An 11880-nucleotide genomic window follows, 5' to 3' on the forward strand; every position below is an offset into this window, starting at 1 on the left:
CTTAATGAAACTGTAATAAACATGACTGAATTAAATAAAACTGAAAATGGTTCAATAAAAGTTGAACTTTAAAACGATAATTTATTGGAAAAAAAGATTTATGTAATAAATTTATTTTCTTTTTTTTTTAAAAGAAAAATACCAATAAATTAATAATACAAAAAAATTGTTATTATAAAATAAAAATAAAATATGGGTATTTAAGGGAACTTTTTAACATAAAAATAAAGTTATGAAGGGAAAAAACTATAAAATTATAGAACTTAAAAATTTAACAAAATGTCTGAAAAATCAATCTTCAGATTTAGTAAAAAAGATTTTTATGATGGAACGAAGAAAAAGACACAAACACCTGAATTAAATGTTCAGGAACTTACTATCGAACCATTACAAAATTCTTTTAATGATGACACAATTGATATTATGTCAGAACAAAAAAACTACCTCCAAACTCAAGGAAAAACAGTTAATAATACAAATAAAATAAATGGTCTTTCAGTAGAAGTTTCATGTAAAACAAAAGAAAGAGTAACTCGGAGTAGTGTTTATGGAAAAAAGATGGAAAAACAAGAAAAAAAAACTGAAGAAAATGAAACAAAAGTTAGAAGAAGCTTTCGACTAAGTTCAAGAGAAAGTCTTGGACTTGAAACTGTTTCTGAAGGTTTGTATGAAGTTCCATCAACAGTTGTAAGTCCTAAAATAAAAAGTAATACTCCTCAAATTTTATTTGAAAAAGAAGGATATAAATCTAGAAGAATGTCATGGAGATCAAAGAATTCAAGTGAAGAAAGAAGGGATATATCATTAATTGCAATGGATGAAGATTCTCCTCGAGTATTATCAGATAAAGAGTTAAAAAATATATTAAAAAGTGAAGAAAAAAAACAAAAATTATTAGCTTCAATGGATTTAAAACAAAAATCAGAAATACTTCTTGATATTCAATGTTTGAGTTATCATGTAGTAACTATTGTTAAAGTTTATTTTTTTTTCTATTGATTAATACTTATATATTAATACTTATGAATTTAGGAACCATTACATTTAACTCTAAGTGAGGTTATTCAAAAATACTTAAAAACAAATACAAAAGAAATTATTGATATTGAAGACCTTGTTTTTAGAAGTCAAACTGGAAAAATATTATCAAAAAATTTAACAATTAGAGGAGCATTAACATTAAATGGAAGTTGTATATTTGTTTGTTTTAATGACCATCCATTTTCTTTACCAAAGAGTTTGTTTAAATAGTTTTAGATTATTAATTTATATTTACGAAATCTTAGTTTATCCAACTGATATAAGTGCTAATAATCCAAAAAATGTTATTCCTCAAGTTGTGTTTAATCTGTGTTGGTGGATTTATACTTATGGTTATTTAGTCGAAGGAATTTTTAGGGTCTCTGGAGATACTGAATTTACTAAGAAAAAAGCTGAAAAGTGTGTTGTATGTGATACTTCTTTTCTATTTCAAATGCAAAGAAGAGCAAGTGATGTTCATAATGTTGTAGGGACATTAAAAACATATATAAGAGAATATACAGATGGATTAATAGACTATCATTTAGTTAAACAACTTTCATCAAGTATATCTCAAGAGATTGACTTTGCAGTAGAAGTATTAAAGAAAATACCAAGAGAACATTTATTATCATTAAGTATATTATACGGACTAATTAATAGATTAGTTAAATACAGTTCTATTCATATGATGACATTAAAGAATTTTGCAATGATTTTAGGACCATTAATAATTCATATACCATATGAAATTAATCCTTTAGATAGTACTTGTTATCAAATTGATTTTAGTAATATTCTACTTTATAATTATCAAGAAATTATTCAAAAAATTGGACTTACTAATCCATTTGAAGAATTACCTGACAGAGATGATATTCAAAAATTTGATAAAAATGAAATTAATGAATCATTACAAATAATACGTTCAATGTCAATAACAACTTATTTTGAACTTGAAAAGTTAAGAAAAATGATGGAAATTCCTGAAGTTGTTCAATACATTCAAACATTAAACCCATCTTTAATAGTTGATGTTATAGCTGTTATAACTGAACATCTTTTATATTAACTATGTAGCTATTTATTTCTACAATTCTTTTTTATTTTTAATAATATTATATTGAATGATAGAAAAAAATTAAACAAAAAAAGGAAAATATTAAACTCTTACTCAGTTTTCTTTGAAGCAGTTTCAGCCATTTGTTGTTCAAGTTTCATTTGTAATCTCTTTCTAACAAATGTTTGTTGTTTGATAACACTTTTTGAGAAAATAGCTTCTGGAATAGTAGAAGTTCCAATGTCCATTAAATAATGGAACCAATATGGGTTAATATGATTTTGTTGACCGAAATATCTAAAAGCATAATCAACGAAATCAGATGGTGTCAATGCATAAATTGCATTTTCTCTAATTTTAGTCATATCAGTCTTAATATACCATGGGGTATAAGCAATAACATCAATCTTACCTTTATATTCAGCATAAATAGAGTCAGTGAATTGTCTAACAAAGGCTTTTGTTGATGAATAAACTTGAATTAATGGATGTGGATATCCAGATGTAGATGATGACATGTTCACAATTAAACCTTTTTCTTTTCTTCCTTCCATCTTTGGAATACAAATATGAGTCATCATTAACAAAGTTCTTATATTCAAAGAGATCATATTGTTAATGTCTTTTAATTCAAGTTGTCCAAATTTACCTGGAAGATAATTACACATTCCAACATTATTAACTAATACCCCAATATCATAATTAGCAATTAATTCTTCTACTTTATTCCATTCATTATTTTTATCCATAGCAATAAAATCAGCAACATAATCAACAACAGTTACATTGTATTTTTCTTCGAGCATTTTCTTTAACTCAGCAAGTGGTTCTGCAAGTCTATCCATAATAATTAAATTAAATCCTTCTTTAGCAAACTTTTCAGCAAAGGCTTTTCCAATTCCTCCAGCAGCTCCAGTAACAATACAATATGTCTTTTCTCCTTTATATTTTTTAGTATTAGTTGGGAATAATAATGGCTTAATAATAACTTTCCATAAGAAAATAATTCCAGGAATGACAGTTATAACAGCTACAATTCCTCCAAGAACTCCAAGAAGTAAGGCTCCAATATTTTTAACCATCTTCTATATTTTTTAAGTTCTTTCTTATTTTTTAAATAAAAAAAGTTTGAAAAGACTCTCTTTCTTTCACAACCCTTAAACAAATTCCTTTGAAAAATTCCATTTTATGTCTCTTAAAATTACTCTAAAAAGTATAAATAAAATTTATGAATTAGAAATTTATTAACCCTTTCATTCCTGTTTCAAATTTTTTACAATTACAGAACCAGGTATTAATAATGCACCTCCTTGTCTCCAAACCATTATATGAAGAATAACAATTAAAGAAAATAAAGTAAGATAAAAAACATCATGAATAAAATGACTTGGAACTCGTTCTGCATCAAATAACATAGTTCCAGATTTAATTTTTTTGATAGTGATATGATTTTGAGATATAAAAAGAGAGTAGTTTTTATCAGTTGCAAGTAAGTCAGTAGTTTGATTATTTATATGAAGTTTTCCTAACAGAGTATTATGACTATCTATTAATTCAACTGTTTTTTCTCGAATAATAATTTGATAAAGTATTTCATTTGTATATATTTCAAATACATTATCATACAAATCATTTTTCATAATAGTATAACTTCTAGTTTTAGAAGCAAATTCACCTTCAAAAGAAGGTAGAGCAAATGAAGAATAAAAAAGAAGTACTAAGAGCATGTAAAGTAATAATTAATAATTTAAGATCACTTAATTAATTTAAAAGAAAGAAAAATAAGTTAAAACCAAGTAATTACAATTAAACATATCAGTAATTAAATTACTTGACATAATTGAAAAAGTAAAGCTATTGATATGAAATAAAATATATGTTGTATAGATAGTAACTAAAAGAAGAAATAAAATGAAAGAAAAGTAAAAGAATAATAATTTTATTTATTATGAAGTATAGATTAAAGTAATTTTCATTAAAATGTAACATTCAATCAAATGAATTTATTATGAAAAAGAGAAAGAAATAAATTAAAAAGAAATTGATTGGTTTAATGATATTATAAAATGAGAAGAAAGAATTTAAAGTAACATATTTCTTAATTTTAATTTAACCAATTAATATTGAATAAACTGTCAAGATTTTGAACAACAGAAAATGCAAAAAGAATAATAGAAATAATTAATACACACCAAGCCAATTTAGAAGTACTATACACTCCTGAATAAATTGTTGTTGAAGCTTTTTTACCAAATTGAAGTTTGTAAGTTTTTTTAGAGAAAATTTGGAACATTGAAGGTAGAATAAGAATTAATACAAATCCAAATATTCCAGTAAATCCAAATATTTTTGATAAATCAGCTTTAATCATTGCTAATAATAAAGGTGGAAATGCAGCTAAACATTTAGAACTGAAAGAAACTTTTGAAGTATTTTCAGATGAAAGTTGTGAAATATTTGAAGCTAATGTAGCACTTACTAATGGATATTCTGATGTTAAATTTACTAATGGAAACATGAGAATAGTAATTTGAATAACATATCCATACCATCTTATTTTATGATCTTGACATATTCCAAATCCACCATCACATCCAGTATATTCTAACCAGTTTGTTGTTATTGGTGATACTGTTTTCTTTCCAAAACAGAGTGCACCAATGACTCCAAGAGTAATATAAATTATTGTTGCTGAAAGTAATGTAATAAATATTAATTTTTTTAATTTTCGTTTATTTTGTAATGGTGCTACACTTTCAGGAATATTATGGTGACATGCAAGTGATACTGAAATAACTGAAAATGCAGCTCCAAACCCATTTAAATTAAATAAAGCAATTGGGTCAATAATATCATCATCAGAATATGAAGGTGATCGATATAATAAACTAATAAAGGACGTAAAAATCATTAAAAAAATAGCAGCAAATCGATACATTGTTAAGAATTTTTGAACAAATGCTTGTTCTGCTATTTCCATGAATGACATAGGTAAAACAAGCATTGAATAAAATAGTAATGAAAAAATATAAGTAATATGACAATGATCAAACCATCCCCAAATACCAATATTTGCTGAACAAGTTCCATATTTTGGAAAAATATATTTCCATAATAGTAATGTAGTTGTTGATGAAAATATTGATGAATATGCCCAAAGTGCTCCAATACAAAAAAGACTTAACACACTTATTACTGTTCTTTTTCCAACTACTCCAAAATATATATTTCCCATTTTTGTTACACTTGATGGTATTGTTGTTATTTGAGTAATTGGTCTACCTTCTGAAGTTAATGAATGTAATCCACATGTACGGGCTAATGACTCTAACATCCAAAATGCTGTAATACAACAAAGTACAAAGAAAGTAATTGACATTAAAATTGCTAATAATAATCCACTTGTTCTAAAAGCTAATGGTAATCCAAAAACACCAGTACCAACAATATAATTAATTAAAATGCTATAGCATGTAATAGAGTCATAAGTTATGATTGGTTTAGAATGACTTTCAACAAATAACTCTGAGTCCATCAAAGAAAATACATTTCTAAGTTCAATTTAATTTAAAAAAAAAAGAGAATTTAATGAAAAAAAAAAAGAAGAAGAAGAAATAAAAAAGAAGTGAATTTGTAAATATGTTGTAAGATAAATAAAAGGTTGTCTATACAATTTATTCAATACCTGCAAGTTTCTTTAATTTTTCCATTTTTTTTATTTTAATAGAATTAATAATAGCTTCATTTGGCGATGATGATTGAAGAAGAAGAGCAATTGTTCTAATTGAATCAGGTCGTCCAAATATTTTAGAAATTTTATTAATTTTTTCTTTTGTTTTCCATTCATTTTTATCAAATGATTTTTTATTATCAACAACATGTTTAGAGAGAATTATTGGATCTGGTCGTTCACCAATTTTTTGTTTAATATGATCACTTTTAAGAACTAAATTTCCATTACGAATTGCTTCTTCTGAAGTTTCTGAAACTAAAAATGGTGATATTTTTTCTAAACTATTTCTTCTTCCTGTTAAACGTGCTAATTTATCTTTCTTTTTATTAGCTTTTTGAAGTTTATTCATTGTTGCTTCTATTTCTTTTAATATTTGAATATTAACTTCATTTGCATACATTCTTTTTTCTGATTCTTCATCTACTGGAAATACAATAAACTCTGGATTAATCGGTTGAACAATTGTTGATGACGAATCATTCCCCCATCCATTTTTTGAATATAGTCCATTACTTGTTTCTTCTATTTCTTTAATTGTATTTGAAACTTCAAATATTACACATGTATCTGTTGTTTCTGATGTACATAAACTGTCATTCACTGTTGACATTAAAACAATTTGAATTTTAGAGTTAGAGAGAGTTCTAATTGTCTTTGAAACTTTTATTCTTTTTTTTGCCTCTTCGTTTTTTCGTCACAATTTCTTTAAATAAATCTCCTATTTTTATTTTTATTAATTATTTAATTTTTTTATTTATTTACTATTTTCATTCTTTATTTTTAGATTATTGTTTTAAAAATAAATCTCTCGCATTTTTTATTTTTATCAATTAGACAATATGATAGTTTTAAAAATAACTAATCTTTGAAAATAAAATTGTTTCAAATTCTTTTCTATTTGTTTTTATTTCTTTTTTTTAAAAATATATAAAAAGTTATTAAACAATAAAAAAAAAGCTTTTTTTTCAACTTCAAACTATTATAATATTTCATTATTTGAATAACTAATTGAACAAATCAATCAATTTTATTTTTTTTTTTAAGGTAATGTCTTGTTAGTCTTACTTTTACCTCTTTTTTTTCTTTTTTGTAATGATTCCAGCATCGAATTCTGACATTTTTCTCATCCCTTCTTTTACTTCTTTTTTCTTTTCTTTTGGTTTTGTTAAAAAGCCATCTTGTTTTTTAATAACAGACATCACAGAAGTAGGAGTATCTCTTATACCGAAGCTTTTACAAATATGACCAATATGTAATTTTTTAATTGAAAATATTTTTCTTAATTCCCCACGATGAGTTGTGTATGATCTTAAATGAGCTTGGAATGACTTAATTGCCATTTCTTTTAACTCTTCATTATCAATAAGTAACTTTTCAACTTGTAATTGCATTTCATGCAATCTACTTATTACTTTTTTATCTCCTCCTGCCATATTCAAAGATTTGACTACTTCATCTCGTTTCATTTCTTCAATAATAACACCTTCATTTCTTAATAAATTTACATATTCTCCTTCTGATTCTAATAACATTAATAATGAATTTCCATTTCTTCCAATTCTTGCTGTTCTTCCAACTCGATGAATATATTCTGATGTTTCTCCTGGTGGATCATATTGAATAATCCAATCAATATCTTTTAAATCAATTCCTCTAGCAGCTACATCAGTTGTAAATAATACAGCTTTTTTACTTTTAATAAATTTTTGCATACCATCATGTCTTTCTACAGTTGTTAAATCACCATGTAATCTGAAAAGGGAAGTTTCTGGTAAAATAGGTGTTTTATCCATAAATTGAAGTTGAGAGAATAATGAATAATGATAATTAACGGATTGAATACATGAAAAAAATACAATAATTTTTCTTTGAATAGATTCTTTTAAAAATGTTCTTAAACATGCAATTAAATAAGCAAGTCTATACTTATCTGTTATCAATATTGCATATTGTTTTAATGTTGAAGGTAAAATTAATTTATCTTCTATTTTTTCTTCATTAATTATTTTTTCTGTTTTTTCTTGATTGTTTTCTTCTTCTTTAATTAATTTTAATTTCTTTCTTTCTTTTGCATTTTCTCTTTTATCTCCATCAATAAATACGGGATTTTTAAGTGCGAGATTAGATAATTTCTTTACACTTTCAGTTAAAGTGGCACTTACTAAAATACTTGTTCTATTTTTATTAACGTGATTTATAATCTCAATCACATCCTTCTCAAATCCTGCATCAAGAACTCTATCTGCTTCATCCATAATAAGAAATTCTACTTTATCTAGTTTCAAGTTGTTTGTTGAATTGATATGATCTAATAGTCTTCCTGGTGTTCCTACTAAAATATTTACTCCTTTTCTTATTCTTGCTTTTTCACTTTTCTTACTATCACCTCCAACTACAATTGATGGTACCAATCCAATAATTGATGTTGTTAATATAGTTAAGACATCATATACTTGTTGAGTTAATTCTCTTGTTGGTGTTAATATTAAACAAAATAACCCATCAGTTCTTTTTAACTTTGGATGTTTATTTAAAATCATAGTTATTGTTGGAAGTAAATAAGCTAATGTCTTACCACTTCCAGTTTGTGCTTTTACAAGACAATCTTTTTCTTGTAATATTTCAGGAATAGCTGCATATTGAACGTGTGAGTATGTTTTAACTTGTAACTTATCTTCACATGTTTGAATTAGTCTTGAATTAATTTTCAACGAATTTAGAGGGTGTTTAGAAAGAACGCTCATGAATAATAATATTTTTTAATAAAACATTAAACCCTTTTTTGTTATAGATAAATTTATGTTATTCATTAAATTAAAAATTAAAAAATAGTTAATTGTTATAATAATGTTAAAACTCAAACTTCATGAATAAAATTAGTTCCAAGAAAAAAAGTTTCACTAAAAAAGAAAGTATAAAACTTCTTGATGTCACAAAATGAATCTCAAGATATTATTTGTTCTGATGAAGTATTAGAAGAATACAACACAATAAATAGCATTTATCCTAATTCTGTTACATATATTAAGCCAAATGAATTTAGAATGAACATTACTGTTTCATTAGAAAATGAAATTCCATTTAAAATTATTCCAATTAGAAATGTTCCACGAATGTATATGAATAAAAATGAAGTTAAAATTAAATATTTAACACCAATTACTATACTTATTAGTTATAATGAAGAAAAACCATCTTTTCAAATGAATAGTCTTTGGTTAACCATTAAAGATATGATAGAAATTAAAACAAGAATTGAAGATGAATTTCAACAATTTAATTTTTCAGGATTATTTATGTTATTATATGAATTTCTTTCAAACTTATCACCAAAACAACTTGACATATTAAGTTTTAGTGAAATCCCAATCTCACGAGAAGAAAGAGAAAAAAATATTCTTCAATATAATTATGATGAAACTAGAAAAGTATTTTATTCTACTCCACTTATTACTTGTGATGTTTGTTATGAAGAATATCCTCCTTCAAATTTTATTGTGTTGTCTTCTTGTGGACATTATCTTTGTAATGACTGTTTAAAAGAGTCAGTAGCAGTTTCATTGACAAATGGTACTTATGTAGAATGTCCATATGCTGAATGTAAAGCAGAAATATTACCTTGGGAAATGAAAAAAAGTTGTCCAAAAGATTTAATTGATAAATATGAAAATCAACTTGTTCTACTTTATGTAAAGAGTGGAGGAGATGATTTTATTGTTTGTCCATTTTGTTCTTATTCAGGAATTATGGTAGATCCTATTGTTTATAAAAAGTCTACACCAATTCAATGTCCTAGATGTGAAAAAACTTTTTGTAGTAAATGTTTAACAAAGAATCATAATGGACAATGTTATGATGCATCAAATTGTTTAGAAAAATATAAATCACAACAATATTATGATGAAATAGTAGGTGAGTTAATGACAAAAAATATCAAGAAATGTCCAGTTTGTAAATGTCCAGTTATTAAGTCTTATGGATGTAATAAAATAACATGTATTTGTGGTACATATTTTTGTTATAATTGTGGTAAAAAAATTGATGGATATGAACATTTTCATTTAGGTGAATGCTCATTGTATACTGAACAGTCATTATTAGAAGATAAAATTCATGACGTTGATACAACACAATTGGATAAAATAATGGAAGATCCAAATAAATTTCCTTTCTATTGTGTGTCTTGTGAATATTTATTTGCAGTTAATATAAACCAACTAGTTATTGTTTGTCCAAAATGTGGCAGAAGAAAATGTAGGCATTGTGATGCGTATGGTGTTAGTGTTGAACATGTTAAGACAGTACTTAGTTTAGCGAAATATTCAGACTTTAAAGCACCTAAAAGTTATGAAAATTGGGAATGATTAGAATTTTGATAGTGATATATTTGTTTTTTATTCTTTTTTCTTCAAAATTTTATTAAAATAAAAAATAATACAACTTTAAATATTAAATTTTACTTTATAATGAGTAAAAACATAAGTCCATTTAAAAGAACGTCTTTAGCAGATAGAATAAACTTGGATGAAATATCGTTAATTAATGAAAAAAAACCTAATAAAAGACATAATGAAGAAAATATAATACAAATTGGAAGAAATAAAAAACTAATAGAAAGAATAAAGAAATTATCTCAAGAGAAGCTAAAAACAATTTATGAAATATTATTTGGAACGTCACATGGTTCAACTAATTTATTAAAAGAAATATTAAATTTTAAAGGATACAATCATATCACAAAAGAATCTCCTGAAGTTATCAAAAAATTAATAATGAAAAGACTTCTTCAAAGACCAAAGGAAGACGTTAAATTCTTTGCTAAAACATTTAAACTTAGTTTAAATGAAGAATATAATGAACTTTGTTCAAATATATCTGATTTTATTTTTAATCCTTACCTTGTTGATGTAAATGTTATTTCACCAAATGTAACTCAAGACGCTTCAACTAAAACCCCTCTTCCTCATGTTCCAATTGTGTCAACTACTGAAAACCAATCACCTAAAACATTAAAACCACAATCAAAAAGAAAATTAAAAGAGGAAATGGTTCTTGAAAACTTAAAAACTCCAAAAAGTGAAGTAGAACAATTGATTATAGAATTACAAAAAGATATTGAAATGGCATTAGGGTATTCAATGAAAATACCTCAACGACCATCTCAAATTAATGACCTAAATAAAGATTTAAAAAAAGAATCAAAAATTCCTTCTGCTTCTTCAGTTCAAAAAAAAAGTACTAAAAGGCAATCAATAGTCATGAAAATTGGTGGTTCAGAAGACACCACAGAGTTAGAAGAATTTGTTTTATAAAACATGTGTTTATGATGACTTTTTAAGCAATGTATTTTGGATTAATTTTTTGGTTATTATGTTTTCTTTACTTTCTTTTTATGTTGCTTTGGGTTATATCAAAAAACTATACAACACAATGAAATATCTTATATAACGTAATATAAAAATAGACATAAACTACAGTCGAATAATATAACAAAAAAAGGAAACTCGTACTAGTTAAAAATAATAATTGATACAAAAATGAATAGATAACAATATCATCGTCAAAGTTAGAAATGCAATAGATATTGTCGTCATAACTAAAATAATAATGATGTGAATTATTGCACTTATAGATTCATCTTTTTCATTTTTATCTCATTTTTAACAATATTTCCATTGGCATATACATTATTGTGACAAAATTATGTATCATAATAATGGAGAAAGAAAATATAAATGATGTAAAAATAAGAAGGAAGAACAAGGCAGCCAAGAAACAGAAAAGATGAAAAGAATAGAAATAAAAGCAAGAAAGAATAAATTGAAAAGAATAAGATTGAAATATAAAATGATGAAATATAGAGAAAAGGCAACATCCAAATTAATCTAAAGAAGATGAATATCATGATAATATCTCCACAATTAATTTCTGGAAAGGAATCTATGAAACTAATACTAATATAGATTTTATCTGAATACTAATTTATATGAAGTATTAATTGAACATGTAATTAATGATAGAATGTCAATAATCACTTAAAATGAATTAGATTGTGCTATTAAATTTA

General features: G+C 24.9%; 8 protein-coding genes across 8 annotated transcripts; 3 read left to right on the forward strand and 5 right to left on the reverse strand.

Moving 5' to 3' along the window:
* Nucleotides 1–279: 279 nt before the first annotated feature.
* On the forward strand, nt 280–2092 carry ENU1_131000 (RhoGAP domain containing protein; the record flags this gene model as incomplete). Its single annotated transcript, XM_008860060.1, has 3 exons — nt 280–978; nt 1033–1237; nt 1287–2092. The coding sequence occupies 3 exons, from the start codon at nt 280–282 to the stop codon at nt 2090–2092; spliced, it is 1710 nt and encodes a 569-aa protein (XP_008858282.1).
* A 98-nt stretch (nt 2093–2190) lies between these two features.
* ENU1_131010 (estradiol 17-beta-dehydrogenase, putative) lies at nt 2191–3162 on the reverse strand (the record flags this gene model as incomplete). The annotated part of the gene is made up of 1 exon (XM_008860061.1): nt 2191–3162. One exon carries the CDS (start codon nt 3160–3162, stop codon nt 2191–2193), a length of 972 nt encoding a protein of 323 aa, XP_008858283.1.
* Nucleotides 3163–3333: 171 nt separating this feature from the next.
* ENU1_131020 (hypothetical protein) lies at nt 3334–3807 on the reverse strand (the record flags this gene model as incomplete). The annotated part of the gene is made up of 1 exon (XM_008860062.1): nt 3334–3807. One exon carries the CDS (start codon nt 3805–3807, stop codon nt 3334–3336), a length of 474 nt encoding a protein of 157 aa, XP_008858284.1.
* A 377-nt stretch (nt 3808–4184) lies between these two features.
* ENU1_131030 (amino acid transporter, putative) lies at nt 4185–5615 on the reverse strand (the record flags this gene model as incomplete). Its single annotated transcript, XM_008860063.1, has 1 exon — nt 4185–5615. The coding sequence occupies one exon, from the start codon at nt 5613–5615 to the stop codon at nt 4185–4187; it is 1431 nt and encodes a 476-aa protein (XP_008858285.1).
* A 139-nt stretch (nt 5616–5754) lies between these two features.
* On the reverse strand, nt 5755–6423 carry ENU1_131040 (hypothetical protein; the record flags this gene model as incomplete). Its single annotated transcript, XM_008860064.1, has 1 exon — nt 5755–6423. One exon carries the CDS (start codon nt 6421–6423, stop codon nt 5755–5757), a length of 669 nt encoding a protein of 222 aa, XP_008858286.1.
* Nucleotides 6424–6880: 457 nt separating this feature from the next.
* ENU1_131050 (DEAD/DEAH box helicase, putative) lies at nt 6881–8557 on the reverse strand (the record flags this gene model as incomplete). Its single annotated transcript, XM_008860065.1, has 1 exon — nt 6881–8557. One exon carries the CDS (start codon nt 8555–8557, stop codon nt 6881–6883), a length of 1677 nt encoding a protein of 558 aa, XP_008858287.1.
* Nucleotides 8558–8740: 183 nt separating this feature from the next.
* On the forward strand, nt 8741–10177 carry ENU1_131060 (zinc finger protein, putative; the record flags this gene model as incomplete). The annotated part of the gene is made up of 1 exon (XM_008860066.1): nt 8741–10177. The coding sequence occupies one exon, from the start codon at nt 8741–8743 to the stop codon at nt 10175–10177; it is 1437 nt and encodes a 478-aa protein (XP_008858288.1).
* A 102-nt stretch (nt 10178–10279) lies between these two features.
* ENU1_131070 (hypothetical protein) lies at nt 10280–11125 on the forward strand (the record flags this gene model as incomplete). Its single annotated transcript, XM_008860067.1, has 1 exon — nt 10280–11125. The coding sequence occupies one exon, from the start codon at nt 10280–10282 to the stop codon at nt 11123–11125; it is 846 nt and encodes a 281-aa protein (XP_008858289.1).
* Nucleotides 11126–11880: the final 755 nt, after the last annotated feature.

This window comes from Entamoeba nuttalli (assembly GCF_000257125.1).
Source record: "Entamoeba nuttalli P19 unplaced genomic scaffold asmbl_5477, whole genome shotgun sequence".
NCBI classification, from domain to species: domain Eukaryota; phylum Evosea; order Mastigamoebida; family Endamoebidae; genus Entamoeba; species Entamoeba nuttalli.